We start from the raw sequence: 10,999 nt of genomic DNA, 5'->3' as shown, positions 1-10,999 counted from the left end.
ACACTTACAGTATTTTTTTCAATCGAAACTTAAAACTAAATTTTAAATAAGTTTTTGATACTTTTTAAAAGTAGTCATTGAATATTCCGTGAGATGATTTGTATAGAAAAAGAATAGTTGAAGGATTTTCGATATTTAGTTTGTTCTTGAAAATGTATTATTTATAAGTTCTGCAAAAGTAGTTGATGCCTGCAACTGCTTGGATTTAGCACTTTGCCGCTAATATTGTACACTTGCCAGAAAACCTACAATTTATGAAAGCCATCAATTAAAGGGAAGGCCACAATAGGCTCTTTTATGCTCCCGAATTAGGCTTTTTAGGCACCCTATTTATACGAATCTAACTTAATGAAAACGAAGGAGTAAATTAATGTATGTAGTTATTTTCATATTAAATTTATTTGAGGTAAATTACAAACTTTTCGACGAATATTTATTTACTTACCTTATGGCAGTACAATTGCATTAATCAACAGATAAATTAGTAGAAGTCTTTGTTTTCAGAATTACTTACAAAATGAACGAAACATCAAATAACAGTGCAGTAAATGTCTTCAAAGTAACATTTATTTTTGTTTATTTATATTTTATTTTTTTAACATTAATGTATCAAATGAAATTACAAAACTAAAATGGATCAATACTTCGGGAAGAGGAAAACAAAAAACAATTATGATCAATTCGATGGAGTGGGTAGTAAGTGTTTATGGATCATATGTTCCTTATTAATAAGATGAGTGGTATGATTGAGAAGTGTCATGAGATCTGTGAGATTTCGAGCCCATTCATTGAGGACATCATTTGGTTGCTGAGTCGACGTGAAACTAACCACGCCAGCTGGCCTGTCAGTTTTAGCTGTTACACTCTTGTTTACAACCATCTCACTCAGTGTATCTTCAGCTTCCTGCAAGATTTCAACATAATGAACATGAAATTGATTTTTGCTATTTATTGGCCCAATTTTTCGTATAGTCTTTAATTTCATCAACTGTTACAAGTTTAATAGAAAATAACATTACCTCTATTGACATATCTAACAGTTCTGACATCCTTTTCAAGGTAATCCTTGTATAATATTTGGCCATGACTCTAATATTCTGCAATAAAACGAAAGATTTTAATCTACTGAAGAATAAATAATTATGCAAATGAATACCAAAAAAAATTACATGTTCCACGACTCTAGATCTCAGATGTTTCCATCTTTTTTCACCGAGTTCAGTTCCAGGTGTAAAAACTTGGGTTGGCTTAATTTCACCTGTGCCAGTTTTTAAAAGTGTTTCATAAACTTCACATAACCCCGACCATTTAATTAATTCAGCATTAGTGAATAATCTTAACAATTCTCTGAAAATATTTGTTTAAAAAAAAAAATTAATTCACAAGTCAAATAAAGTTAAAATAAAATATAAGTAAAAGAAAGTTGAATAAAAAATGCAAGATAAATGAAATAAAATTAACAGTAATTAAATTACCTCAGTTGTTGACGAGCTTTAATAAAAATAAAATAATAATAATATCGAAGGAAAGGGATTAGCTGGGTGCTTAGCATTTACTGGATTCCAACGCGGAAATCACTGGCTGTAATCCAACTAGTGGCCCTCTTACTACAGTTTCTTTCAGTTCTAATCCGGAAGGCGGCAGTGCGCAGAAAAAAGCTCCGGGCGCCAATATCCTCAGATTTTAATGCGCCTTAAATATATAAAAAAAGTACGGCGCTAATGGTCTTAACCATCGATGCGCCCAAGGAATAAAAATGTTAATAAAATAATGAAGGGAAGGGATAAGTTGTTTAGATATAAAAAATATCAGACGTAGCTATTTCAATTACTTTTATTAACCCGTCCAGTTCAAAATGAAAAAATCGGTACCCATTGGATATGGGAGGGGCTATAGAATATTGACTATACAAACGGCTAAAAATTTTCCCTTGGAATCCGTAACACAGTTTGACAAAGACCTTGCAGAAACTGTGTTTGGTTTCTAGCACTTCTGGACATAAATCTCAGTAGATTTTGAAAAGACGGGGCGGGACCCTATCCCCACGGCACTGCAGCCACACGAGGCTTATTGTGCCTTTAAATCTCAGTAAGTCACACTGCCTTTTTCTTTGGATCAGGATCTTTCTGACGGATACTTCTTCTTAGAGGCAATATCAAATTTGAGCTTCTTGTGTTTATAATTACTAACTTCGTATTATGCTATTCACATAGAGTAATAAATCAAAACATTTTTTTAAGGTACCTCAATATGATTAGGAACCTAGAAGACTGTGTCTCATTATCTCTCATTAGAGGTAGTACAAAAACAGAAAAATTAAATGAATAAAATAAAGCACTAAATTTTTTTTTTTTTTTTTTTTTTTAAACTACTAAACAATACTAACTTATAAGGAGGCAAAAGATCAATAAGTTTGTCTGCAAGAACTCTGTGAGTAAGATCAGCTTGCTCATTATCGTATGGTGCCAATATAAGATGTAACACAACATTCTGTACCACTTCTTCACATTGTTTCTTGTCTTCTTGAACTGAAGGTGTTGCCAATATTGCTCTGAAGTGCTTGCAAGTAGACAAATATAAACCTTCATGCTGATCTAATTCAATCATTAATCTAGAAATTTCATTAATAATTTTATTAGTTACAAACAAGAGATTGTCGTAGAAAAGATTAGTACAATTACCTGTAAAATTTAAGTTTCAGATCTTGAGTATCTGGTTCTTCAAAAAATTTAGGATTAATCTTTTTGGCAATAATCTGAGTTCTAATATAGTCCTTCTTGGCTAGACACAATCTCATTTGTTCTAAAATCAATTCTACCTAAAAGTATTAATAATAAAAACTTCTAAATTCGAAAATATTGTATCTTCATAAACAAAAAATCAATTCCTAATTTTAATTTCAACTAAGGTGTTGCAGGTGATTGAATTTATAATTTCCACAAAAATATGAAATAAGCCAAAAGGGTAAAATGGACATTATTTTATAATCTTGGCGACTGGGCGTATATTCTAACCTAACAACACCCCATCAATTATGCCTGCTATTACTTAATTAATCGACTATTAATTTGCTTTAGTGAACCCAAAGGCAAACATAGCATTCCACTGTATCACGCATACTTCCTCACTAGACATTTAACAATGTTTATCAACATTTTCATACTAAGAGAAAAAAAAAATCATGCGGCATTTTTCTTTTCCTACAAACAATTAAAATTTTAATGTGTACCTTTTCTCTTTTATTCATAGAACCATAAGTCTCAACTTGAAGTTCCTGCATAATATTTGCAGCTTCTGTTATATCGCCTTCTAATTCTTTCATTTTTGCAAGTTTGTGCGTTAGTCTTGCTCTTTCCACTTCAACGTATATCTGCAAAATAAAATGAATTTAATGGCAAAAAATTATTATTAATTTATATGTGAGTGAAACTGAACTCTACACGAAGACTAACAGAAGCATATGTACAATACATTTCAGAATAGTTCTGTACTAGGCACAAACAAGCTTTTAGATCTAAATAATAATAGAGCATTTATTCGTCTAGGGTCTATTATTAATCGATTAATTAAAACAGAGATGTCGCTCCTTTATCAGGTCACAGAACTCTATTTTTTTTAATGACATTCTTTACTTCTCGTTCTTTTAATTCTGCTACTCTGCTTAAGCTTTAAAAATGTTAAAGATATCTGAAAAAGGCATCTTTCTAGAGCAACATTGAAAGAAGTAAAACTGTCCAAGATATTACCACTAGAAAATTATGAAAGACTTATCCAAGGTACAGATATCATTCTAACAATAATATGGTAAGCGTCCTGATTACAAAAGCCTGTTGAATAGACATTTTTTTTATTCATCTCGAAATTCAAGACATCGTTCCCGTATTTGTCTGTGCAGTGTAAACAATCTATTGCATATACACCAATACAACTTACAGGTTGGACCAACAAATTTGAAAAGTCCAGTAAAAATCTGCTTACACCAATCGTAAAAAAAGATACGATAAAGTGGTCGTTTGCGCTGGATGCAAAGCATAACTTTATAGTATCGGTGATAATTTGTTATTTAGCATACACTACACATTTTAATGAATGAATATCTCAGATAATTCACCGATAAATATGCAAACAAATATAAAAAGTTAATTACTTTTCCTTCAGTGACAGATCTTAGGGTATCAATCAACTTAAGTTGCGAATCTTTTGTTGGCATTTTGTCTACATATTCACAACATTCTTGGACCATCTTGGCCACCGCTTGTTTAAGTTGTGATCGTCGCTTGGACAACATAACAATGTGTTCATTTAGTGCTAACCAGTTTTTAGCATCAAAACATATTTGTACAACAGCTATCAACACTCTTCCTGTTGAAACCATGTCAGCGCCCTAAAATAAATAAAACGCAAAATCATAGCTGTGAAATTTCCCAAAGAGTTTCTTTTTCAAAATGATAATTTTATGGAGCTTAATATTAAGTCAAGAATATCACAAATAGTACAAATCAAATATTTTTAAATTGATCAACTGCAAATACACAAAAACTTACTGTTCTAGTTTGTTTTTCGAGGGCGAGTAATATGTCCAAAGCATCATGCAATTTGCCTTCTGCTGCCATCTTCTTACATTCAGGAATTTTGTCATCACAAGTGGCCGTATAATCCACTTCCATTTTTGCAATTCTTCCTCCTTCACTACCAAGATTTACGGTATCAGTCATATTGCTCAAAAATTCAACGAAATTTCTGCCACTTCTGTCCTATAACCTACTCAAATTCTCAAAATCATTAACTCATTACCTCCTCTACACTTGGAGATCATTAAACAAAAAAAAATCGAGACATCCTGTGTAACTATCGATAAACCACTTTAACATCTTCAAAAATCTAAACCTTATTTGCTATTCTTTTTTTTATGATCACAAAAAACTCGCATTTCTTTAGAAGTTAGTTTTACGTAGTTTTTAAAGAAAATATTGCATACACCAGCAAAATCAAAAGTAATTTAAAAAAAATCATTCCCTCACTCATACATGATGAATACAAAGTAAATAAATAAAAGTAAAGTAATTACCTATTTTTGCCGGCGGGGTTTAACATCCAAGGACCAATTAGGTGTCGTGGATGAATGTAATATGGATAGGATATAAATGAATAAAATATGAGTTACTTTTCGATGTCTATCGATGAAGTACTGTCATAGTTAAACTGACTAGGTAACCTATATCCAATATACAACAAAGTACTAATTCCTTAAAAGTTGAGTTAAAGGTTAGCTTACACCAAGAAAAATGGTAAGATTGATCTAAATTTATCTCATGAATCTATTAGTTTAACATAGCTGCAAGAATTTTTAAGATAAATTCTTTATTTTTGCCAAATTCCTTGTGAAAATAATAAAGTGAATCTTATTATTGTGAATAGGAAATCTCATGTGTCCAGCAACCGGTAACCAACTTGGTTCAGCTTTAATGTTACGCACACCTTATTTGTTAATTTATATATTTTTGAATATTAGTAATTTTAATAAATAAATAATGATGATGTAATATGATAGAACTAAGGAAAATTTCTCAAATTCTTAAGTTGTTCTTTTTTGTTTTATTGAAATGCTAAATAGTTCGTATTTTCATGCATATAATAGCTATATCTTTACAATTATAGCCATTTGTTTTCACGTGAAGATTTCGTGCTTCATCATTTGAATTAATGACTAGTTTTGATTACGTAGTGTAGTTTGTTTTGTTTAAACATTTTAAGATGTATTGAGCCAGATGAATAACATATGATAGTTATTTCATATCTTTATATAAGCCAACTTTTTTATTTCTTTGGATGTTTGCTAACTCTAACTTTGTAGCAGACGGCATCACATATTAGGAAAAAATTGAAGCAATAGAGAATTCTTGTCATGACTTCTATTTATTCTAGGGTAATTTTACGTGCACAATTTTTTTATTGTACAAAACGAACTATTTCAAAAAAAGATCATTCAAAATATTCCTACTGAAAATGGATTTGTTTTCTGTGGCTTTAATAAACTGTTACTCTGTATTACGTGTTTTTCAGCAACCACAAATCATTTTATTAAAAGAGGGTACCGAGTCTTCCCAAGGTAAATCACAATTGATTTCAAATATAAATGCCTGTCAAGTGGTGGTTGATGCAGTGAGAACTACTCTCGGGCCGAGAGGCATGGATAAGCTGATAGTTGGTTCCAATGGAAAAGCTACTATATCCAATGATGGAGCAACAATTATGAAGTTACTAGATATTGTCCATCCAGCTGCTAAAACTTTGGTGGATATCGCCAAATCCCAAGATGCTGAAGTAAGACTTTAAAAAAATCATACAATAAACTTCTGTCCAGTTTGTGTGGAATGGCTCCCTTTTGATATGTACATGTCTAAAAGAAAAATTGATTTCCTACTTTCTCTAGACAGTAGGACTTCGCATAGTTTTCTTTAAATAAGGGTAAATTAAAGCAAGTGTTACCTAGACACTGAGCAATCCAGAGTCTGTTTGTTCAGATCAAATTCACTTGAACATATTGGCGTACTAGATTTGTACATAATGTTCTTTTTTTTTATTTTTTTTAATGTAAAATTCATTAAAAATATTCACATTTTGTCAAATTCAGAAACTTCCTTTCCAGCCAAGATGTGTTTTTTAAAATTACTCTTGTATTTATTATTATTATTACAAAATATGTATTTACTGTAGAATTAAACAAAATAAAATCAAACAATCACTTGACAAAATAACATTCTCTCTAAGTAAAAATAAGGGTTTCCAGAGCAGTGAAGTAAATGACTGTTCTTAAATCAAGGACTTTTGATCACCGTATGTTATGTATAATTCGAATGATTTTTTTTTTTTTTCAAGACTAACCATAAAGAGAAATAACTTAGTTTTGTGAATTTAGGTTGGAGATGGTACTACTAGCGTTGTATTGCTTGCTGGTGAGTATCTTAAACAGTTAAAGCCATATGTAGATGAAGGAGTGCATCCCAGGACTATGATCAAGGGCGTAAGGAAAGCCACACAACTTGCTTTAGACAAGATAAATAGCCTCGCAGTAAAGGTATGTGGTATAAGATGTATGATACTAAATACATGTTAATAATAAATTTTAAAATTTGTATTTTTAACCATATTGTTATTATTTATAGATTGAAAAATCAAATGATAGCCAACATAGAGCACTTTTGGAAAAGTGTGCAGCAACTGCGCTAAGTTCAAAATTAATTCATCAACAAAAAGGGTTCTTTTCCAAAATGGTTGTTGAGACAGTTTTACAATTGGACGATCTACTTCCCCTCGACATGATCGGAATTAAGAAAATACAAGGAGGCGCTCTTGAGGTAAATTATTATTTGCATTCAGCGTAAGTGATGGATATTTTTAGTTGAAAGAAATAATCTGAGAAGTGTTACAGAAAAAATTAGTAAACGGGATCTAATTAGTATAGGGGAACTTAAATAATAATGTATTTTTGAAAAGGTGGAAGACTAGGTAATTTTTCCTAATTCAAGTACGACTAAAAGCCATCAGTGGAAAACTGGTTTTGGAAGTTAGCAATGAAGGGAACTAATATCTTCTTACCCAATTCTATTTTTACAGAATACGGTAAAGTGCAAAAAATCCTTGGAAATGTAATGATTTTTATTCTTTATGTTTAGGATTCTTTATTGGTAGCAGGAGTCGCCTTCAAAAAAACCTTTTCATATGCAGGTTTTGAGATGCAACCTAAAAGTTATAAGAATCCAAAGATAGCGCTTTTAAATATTGAACTAGAATTGAAAGCGGAGCGGGATAACGCTGAAATAAGGCTCAATAGTGTTGAGGTATGATTTTTATGTATTCCATCTTTAATAATAAATAGAAGAGATTGTAAATTGTGATATTTTTTACAGGAATATCAAAAAGTTGTTGATGTAGAATGGCAAATTTTGTATGAAAAGTTAGATAAACTTGCTAAATCAGGCGCACAAGTGGTTTTATCTAAATTACCAATTGGTGATGTAGCAACTCAATATTTCGCTGACAGGTAAGTAAACAGTTTAAAGCGTATGAGTTATTAACATTTACTTTTTGTCCTTTTATATAAATTTATGCAAAAATTATTGTCTATGAAGGGATATGTTTTGTGCTGGCCGAGTGCCCGAGGAAGATATGAAGAGAACAATGAAAGCTTGTGGTGGTTCCATTATTTCTACTACAAAAGATTTAACTGACTCCATGCTAGGAACTTGTGAAGAGTTTGAAGAAAAACAGATAGGTGGCGAGAGGTACTTAAATTTCTTGTAAAAATAAATAGATTAATGAGTTACAATTCATTTGGAATATTTACTAATATTAAGTGACTAAAATCATAAATGTTTATTCCTTCTCTTCAGTTTTCACGATGTACTGATTTCTTATAGGTTTAATATTTTCGCGGGTTGTCCTCAAGCTAAGACCTGCACATTAATTTTACGTGGTGGAGCAGAACAATTTCTTGAAGAAACTGAACGTTCCTTACACGATGCGATTATGATAGTACGAAGAACAATTAAAAACGATTCTGTTGTTGCTGGTAAAGATATTATTTGATTTCTTTTGCTTTTTAAACTTCAGATTGATTGATGTATGCCATTTCTATTATTTAAAGGCGGAGGTGCTATTGAGATGGAACTATCCAAAGCCTTAAGAGATTATTCTAGAACAATTGCTGGCAAAGAACAGTTGCTGATAGGTGCTATTGCTAAAGCATTGGAAATTATACCAAGACAATTGTGTGACAATGCTGGATTTGATGCAACCGCAATTCTTAACAAACTTAGACAAAAACATGCCCAAGGTTAATATCAATTTTTGCTCTTATAATTATTTGTACGTATTTTTAGAAGAAATACTACATGCACCACGTACTATTTCGTTAAAACGGTCGTAAAATCATCCATCGATCCGTTTCAAAACGTTTGCTAGACTGGTAGCAACACTTCGACCCTTAAGCTTGGTTCTAACGATTATTTTAAGCTTAATAAAGTACTGTTTGTCTCTTCTTGCGTCTCTTTTTCAAAATATACTTCTCAATTGATTTTTCTGAGAAAATTTATTTAATGAAGGCTAACAGCTTTAGGCTTAATTTGCATAAAGTTCGTAAAACATTCCAGAAACTTAAATCGACATTAGTTTGTGCACTATTAATGCTAATTTCTTTAAAATTGTAAACTTTCCATAAAAGGAATTTTTTTCGAAAGAGATTTGATGTTTATAAGTCAGAATTAGAAAACTAGCAGAAGTAGAAGTTTGACCTGGCTATCCTTATCTTTCATCCATATCTTAAGAGCTGGGATTGAGGTATCTTCAAACTCAAACCTTAGTTCTGTTTGAAGGCGGTAAATAAAGCAGCGCTGGCTAGAGAAATTCAAGAGATAATTTTTTTCAAGAATCGACAAGAGAATCAGTCTGTGATTTCAATACTTTCATTTAAACGACATATTTATATCACTAAAATATTTCAACAAAATTAATGAAATGCTACTTGCTTACCAATATCATGAAGACGAATCTTCATGCTGCTTGCCCCTTACCTCTTGTAAATATATAAGAAATTACTTAAAATATTAAAATTGAACTGATGTTTGTAAAACAGCTTGTAGGAAGGGTTGATTATTTCTGTTTCCCTTCTCTTTATTTCTTTCTTCATAACTATTTTTCAGCCTCCCAATGCCGCTAATAATTTTTAATTGAACCAATTATTGATGATAAAAGTAAAATAAAAAAGAAAAAGATTTGAGAGCACTAAATAAATGTTGGATTGAACATTCAATAAGTGGCTTGTTGTCAAGATCACTTAGGCTTTAAGAGAATGCTTTTAGAATGATAAGTAAAATCTTTCCATGTAAAACGCTTACTATACTAAAAAAAAAAAAAAAAATTACAGGTAGCTGTTGGTTTGGTGTGGATGTAATGACTGAAGATATTAGTGACAATATGGAGAAATGTGTTTGGGAACCTGCAGTAGTAAAGAAGAATGCTTTGCAAGCAGCGTCTGAAGCAGTTTGCCTAATTCTTTCAGTGGATGAGACTATCAAGAATCCCAAATCTACCAGCGGTGGAGGTGCTGGCGATATGCCTGTACCTAGAAGGCCAATGTGAACAAGACCCTATATCACCTTTTTTTTATACTTATTGCTAATTTTATATAATACAGTTCTTAAAATAAAGTTGAAAGGCAGTAGTGGTATAATATTCATAACTAAATTCATTAAGTTTACAATTTCTGTTCATTAATTAAATTAATCTTGTTAGATTGTATTTGAATGAAATGGGGAACATGGAAGTAAGTGCGTCAAATACATTAAATAGGTACAACATTAAAAATATTAAAGTTTAATATGGTTTACATGTTCATATCATGATTTTAGTCTTACCATTACTAGTTCCTTTTTTCATCTTTTGCCAAGTGCTTTTATACACAAAACTTAGTTTTTTGTTTTTGTAATGTTAAATTGCTTATTTATAACTTGCTTTAATAATAATAATAAAAAAACACTCGTAATGTATATTAATTTGGCACTAATAAAAGCAATTATTGCCTATTTTATTATTTAATAACCCCAATTAATTTAATTTTACAGCATAGTGTAGCTTACATGCATCATTAATTATTTTGTTATAAGATAATGGACTGTTGAATATTTTTGGAATTAAATTTTGTCACCGAGATTCAGAAAAATATGTCTTTCTTCATTTTATGAAGTAGGGAATGTTTTAACTTGTATTTTTGTACATTTATTGCTATCGGTGATTCATTATTCGATATCATTTGCCAAATCCTCACCAGCTAGAAAATTTCCTGAACGTAAAAATTACAAAATTTAGACAGATAATTATGTTATTCAATACCTCCCTCTGTTTACTTAAGGAATATTTAGATATGATGCATACTGGCTACAAAAATTCAAATAAATTATTCCATAATAAAAAGAGAATAAAAATTATCTAAGCATTTAAA

The 10,999-nt window shown here is 30.9% G+C and overlaps 2 protein-coding genes across 3 annotated transcripts; one reads left to right on the top strand and one right to left on the bottom strand.

Moving 5' to 3' along the window:
* Window positions 1-380: 380 nt before the first annotated feature.
* On the bottom strand, window positions 381-4,805 carry Rpn5 (regulatory particle non-ATPase 5). The gene is made up of 8 exons (XM_074142010.1): window positions 4,545-4,805; window positions 4,148-4,384; window positions 3,230-3,370; window positions 2,682-2,818; window positions 2,387-2,611; window positions 1,170-1,347; window positions 1,020-1,097; window positions 381-904 (listed from the first exon to the last, which is right to left on the bottom strand). The coding sequence occupies exons 1-8, from the start codon at window positions 4,713-4,715 to the stop codon at window positions 677-679; spliced, it is 1,395 nt and encodes a 464-aa protein (XP_073998111.1). The 5' UTR covers window positions 4,716-4,805; the 3' UTR covers window positions 381-676.
* Window positions 4,806-5,132: 327 nt separating this feature from the next.
* CCT7 (chaperonin containing TCP1 subunit 7) lies at window positions 5,133-10,583 on the top strand. 2 transcript variants are annotated; one of them, XM_074142009.1, is made up of 10 exons: window positions 5,133-5,288; window positions 6,064-6,324; window positions 6,920-7,078; window positions 7,167-7,358; window positions 7,677-7,841; window positions 7,911-8,044; window positions 8,133-8,285; window positions 8,421-8,572; window positions 8,648-8,836; window positions 9,926-10,583. In XM_074142009.1, exons 1-10 carry the CDS (start codon window positions 5,286-5,288, stop codon window positions 10,138-10,140), a joined length of 1,623 nt encoding a protein of 540 aa, XP_073998110.1. In that variant the 5' UTR covers window positions 5,133-5,285; the 3' UTR covers window positions 10,141-10,583. The 2 variants fall into 2 exon arrangements, with proteins under 2 accessions (XP_073998110.1, XP_073998109.1); XM_074142008.1 differs by lacking the exon at window positions 5,133-5,288 and adding an exon at window positions 5,730-5,926.
* Window positions 10,584-10,999: the final 416 nt, after the last annotated feature.

Source organism: Rhodnius prolixus, unplaced genomic scaffold, assembly GCF_049639745.1.
Source record: "Rhodnius prolixus isolate KJV_2025 unplaced genomic scaffold, Rpr scaffold_6, whole genome shotgun sequence".
NCBI classification, from domain to species: Eukaryota; Metazoa; Arthropoda; class Insecta; order Hemiptera; family Reduviidae; genus Rhodnius; species Rhodnius prolixus.
This window is presented reverse-complemented; position numbering and strand designations above follow the sequence as displayed.

What these genes read in the sequence shown, in the direction of transcription:
- Rpn5 (XM_074142010.1), bottom strand. Translation starts at nt 4,715, where the DNA reads ATGACTGATACCGTAAATCTTGGTAGTGAAGGAGGAAGAATTGCAAAA. An exon ending in TCGAAAAACAAACTAGAACA is followed by an intron (nt 4,385 to 4,544) that starts GTAAGTTTTTGT and finishes TATTTATTTTAG; the next exon opens with GGCGCTGACATGGTTTCAAC. An exon ending in TGTTAGATATGTCAATAGAG is followed by an intron (nt 905 to 1,019) that starts GTAATGTTATTT and finishes GAAATCTTGCAG; the next exon opens with GAAGCTGAAGATACACTGAG.
- CCT7 (XM_074142008.1), top strand. Translation starts at nt 5,906, where the DNA reads ATGACTTCTATTTATTCTAGG. An exon ending in TGACTTCTATTTATTCTAGG is followed by an intron (nt 5,927 to 6,063) that starts GTAATTTTACGT and finishes CGTGTTTTTCAG; the next exon opens with CAACCACAAATCATTTTATT. An exon ending in CCAAATCCCAAGATGCTGAA is followed by an intron (nt 6,325 to 6,919) that starts GTAAGACTTTAA and finishes TTGTGAATTTAG; the next exon opens with GTTGGAGATGGTACTACTAG.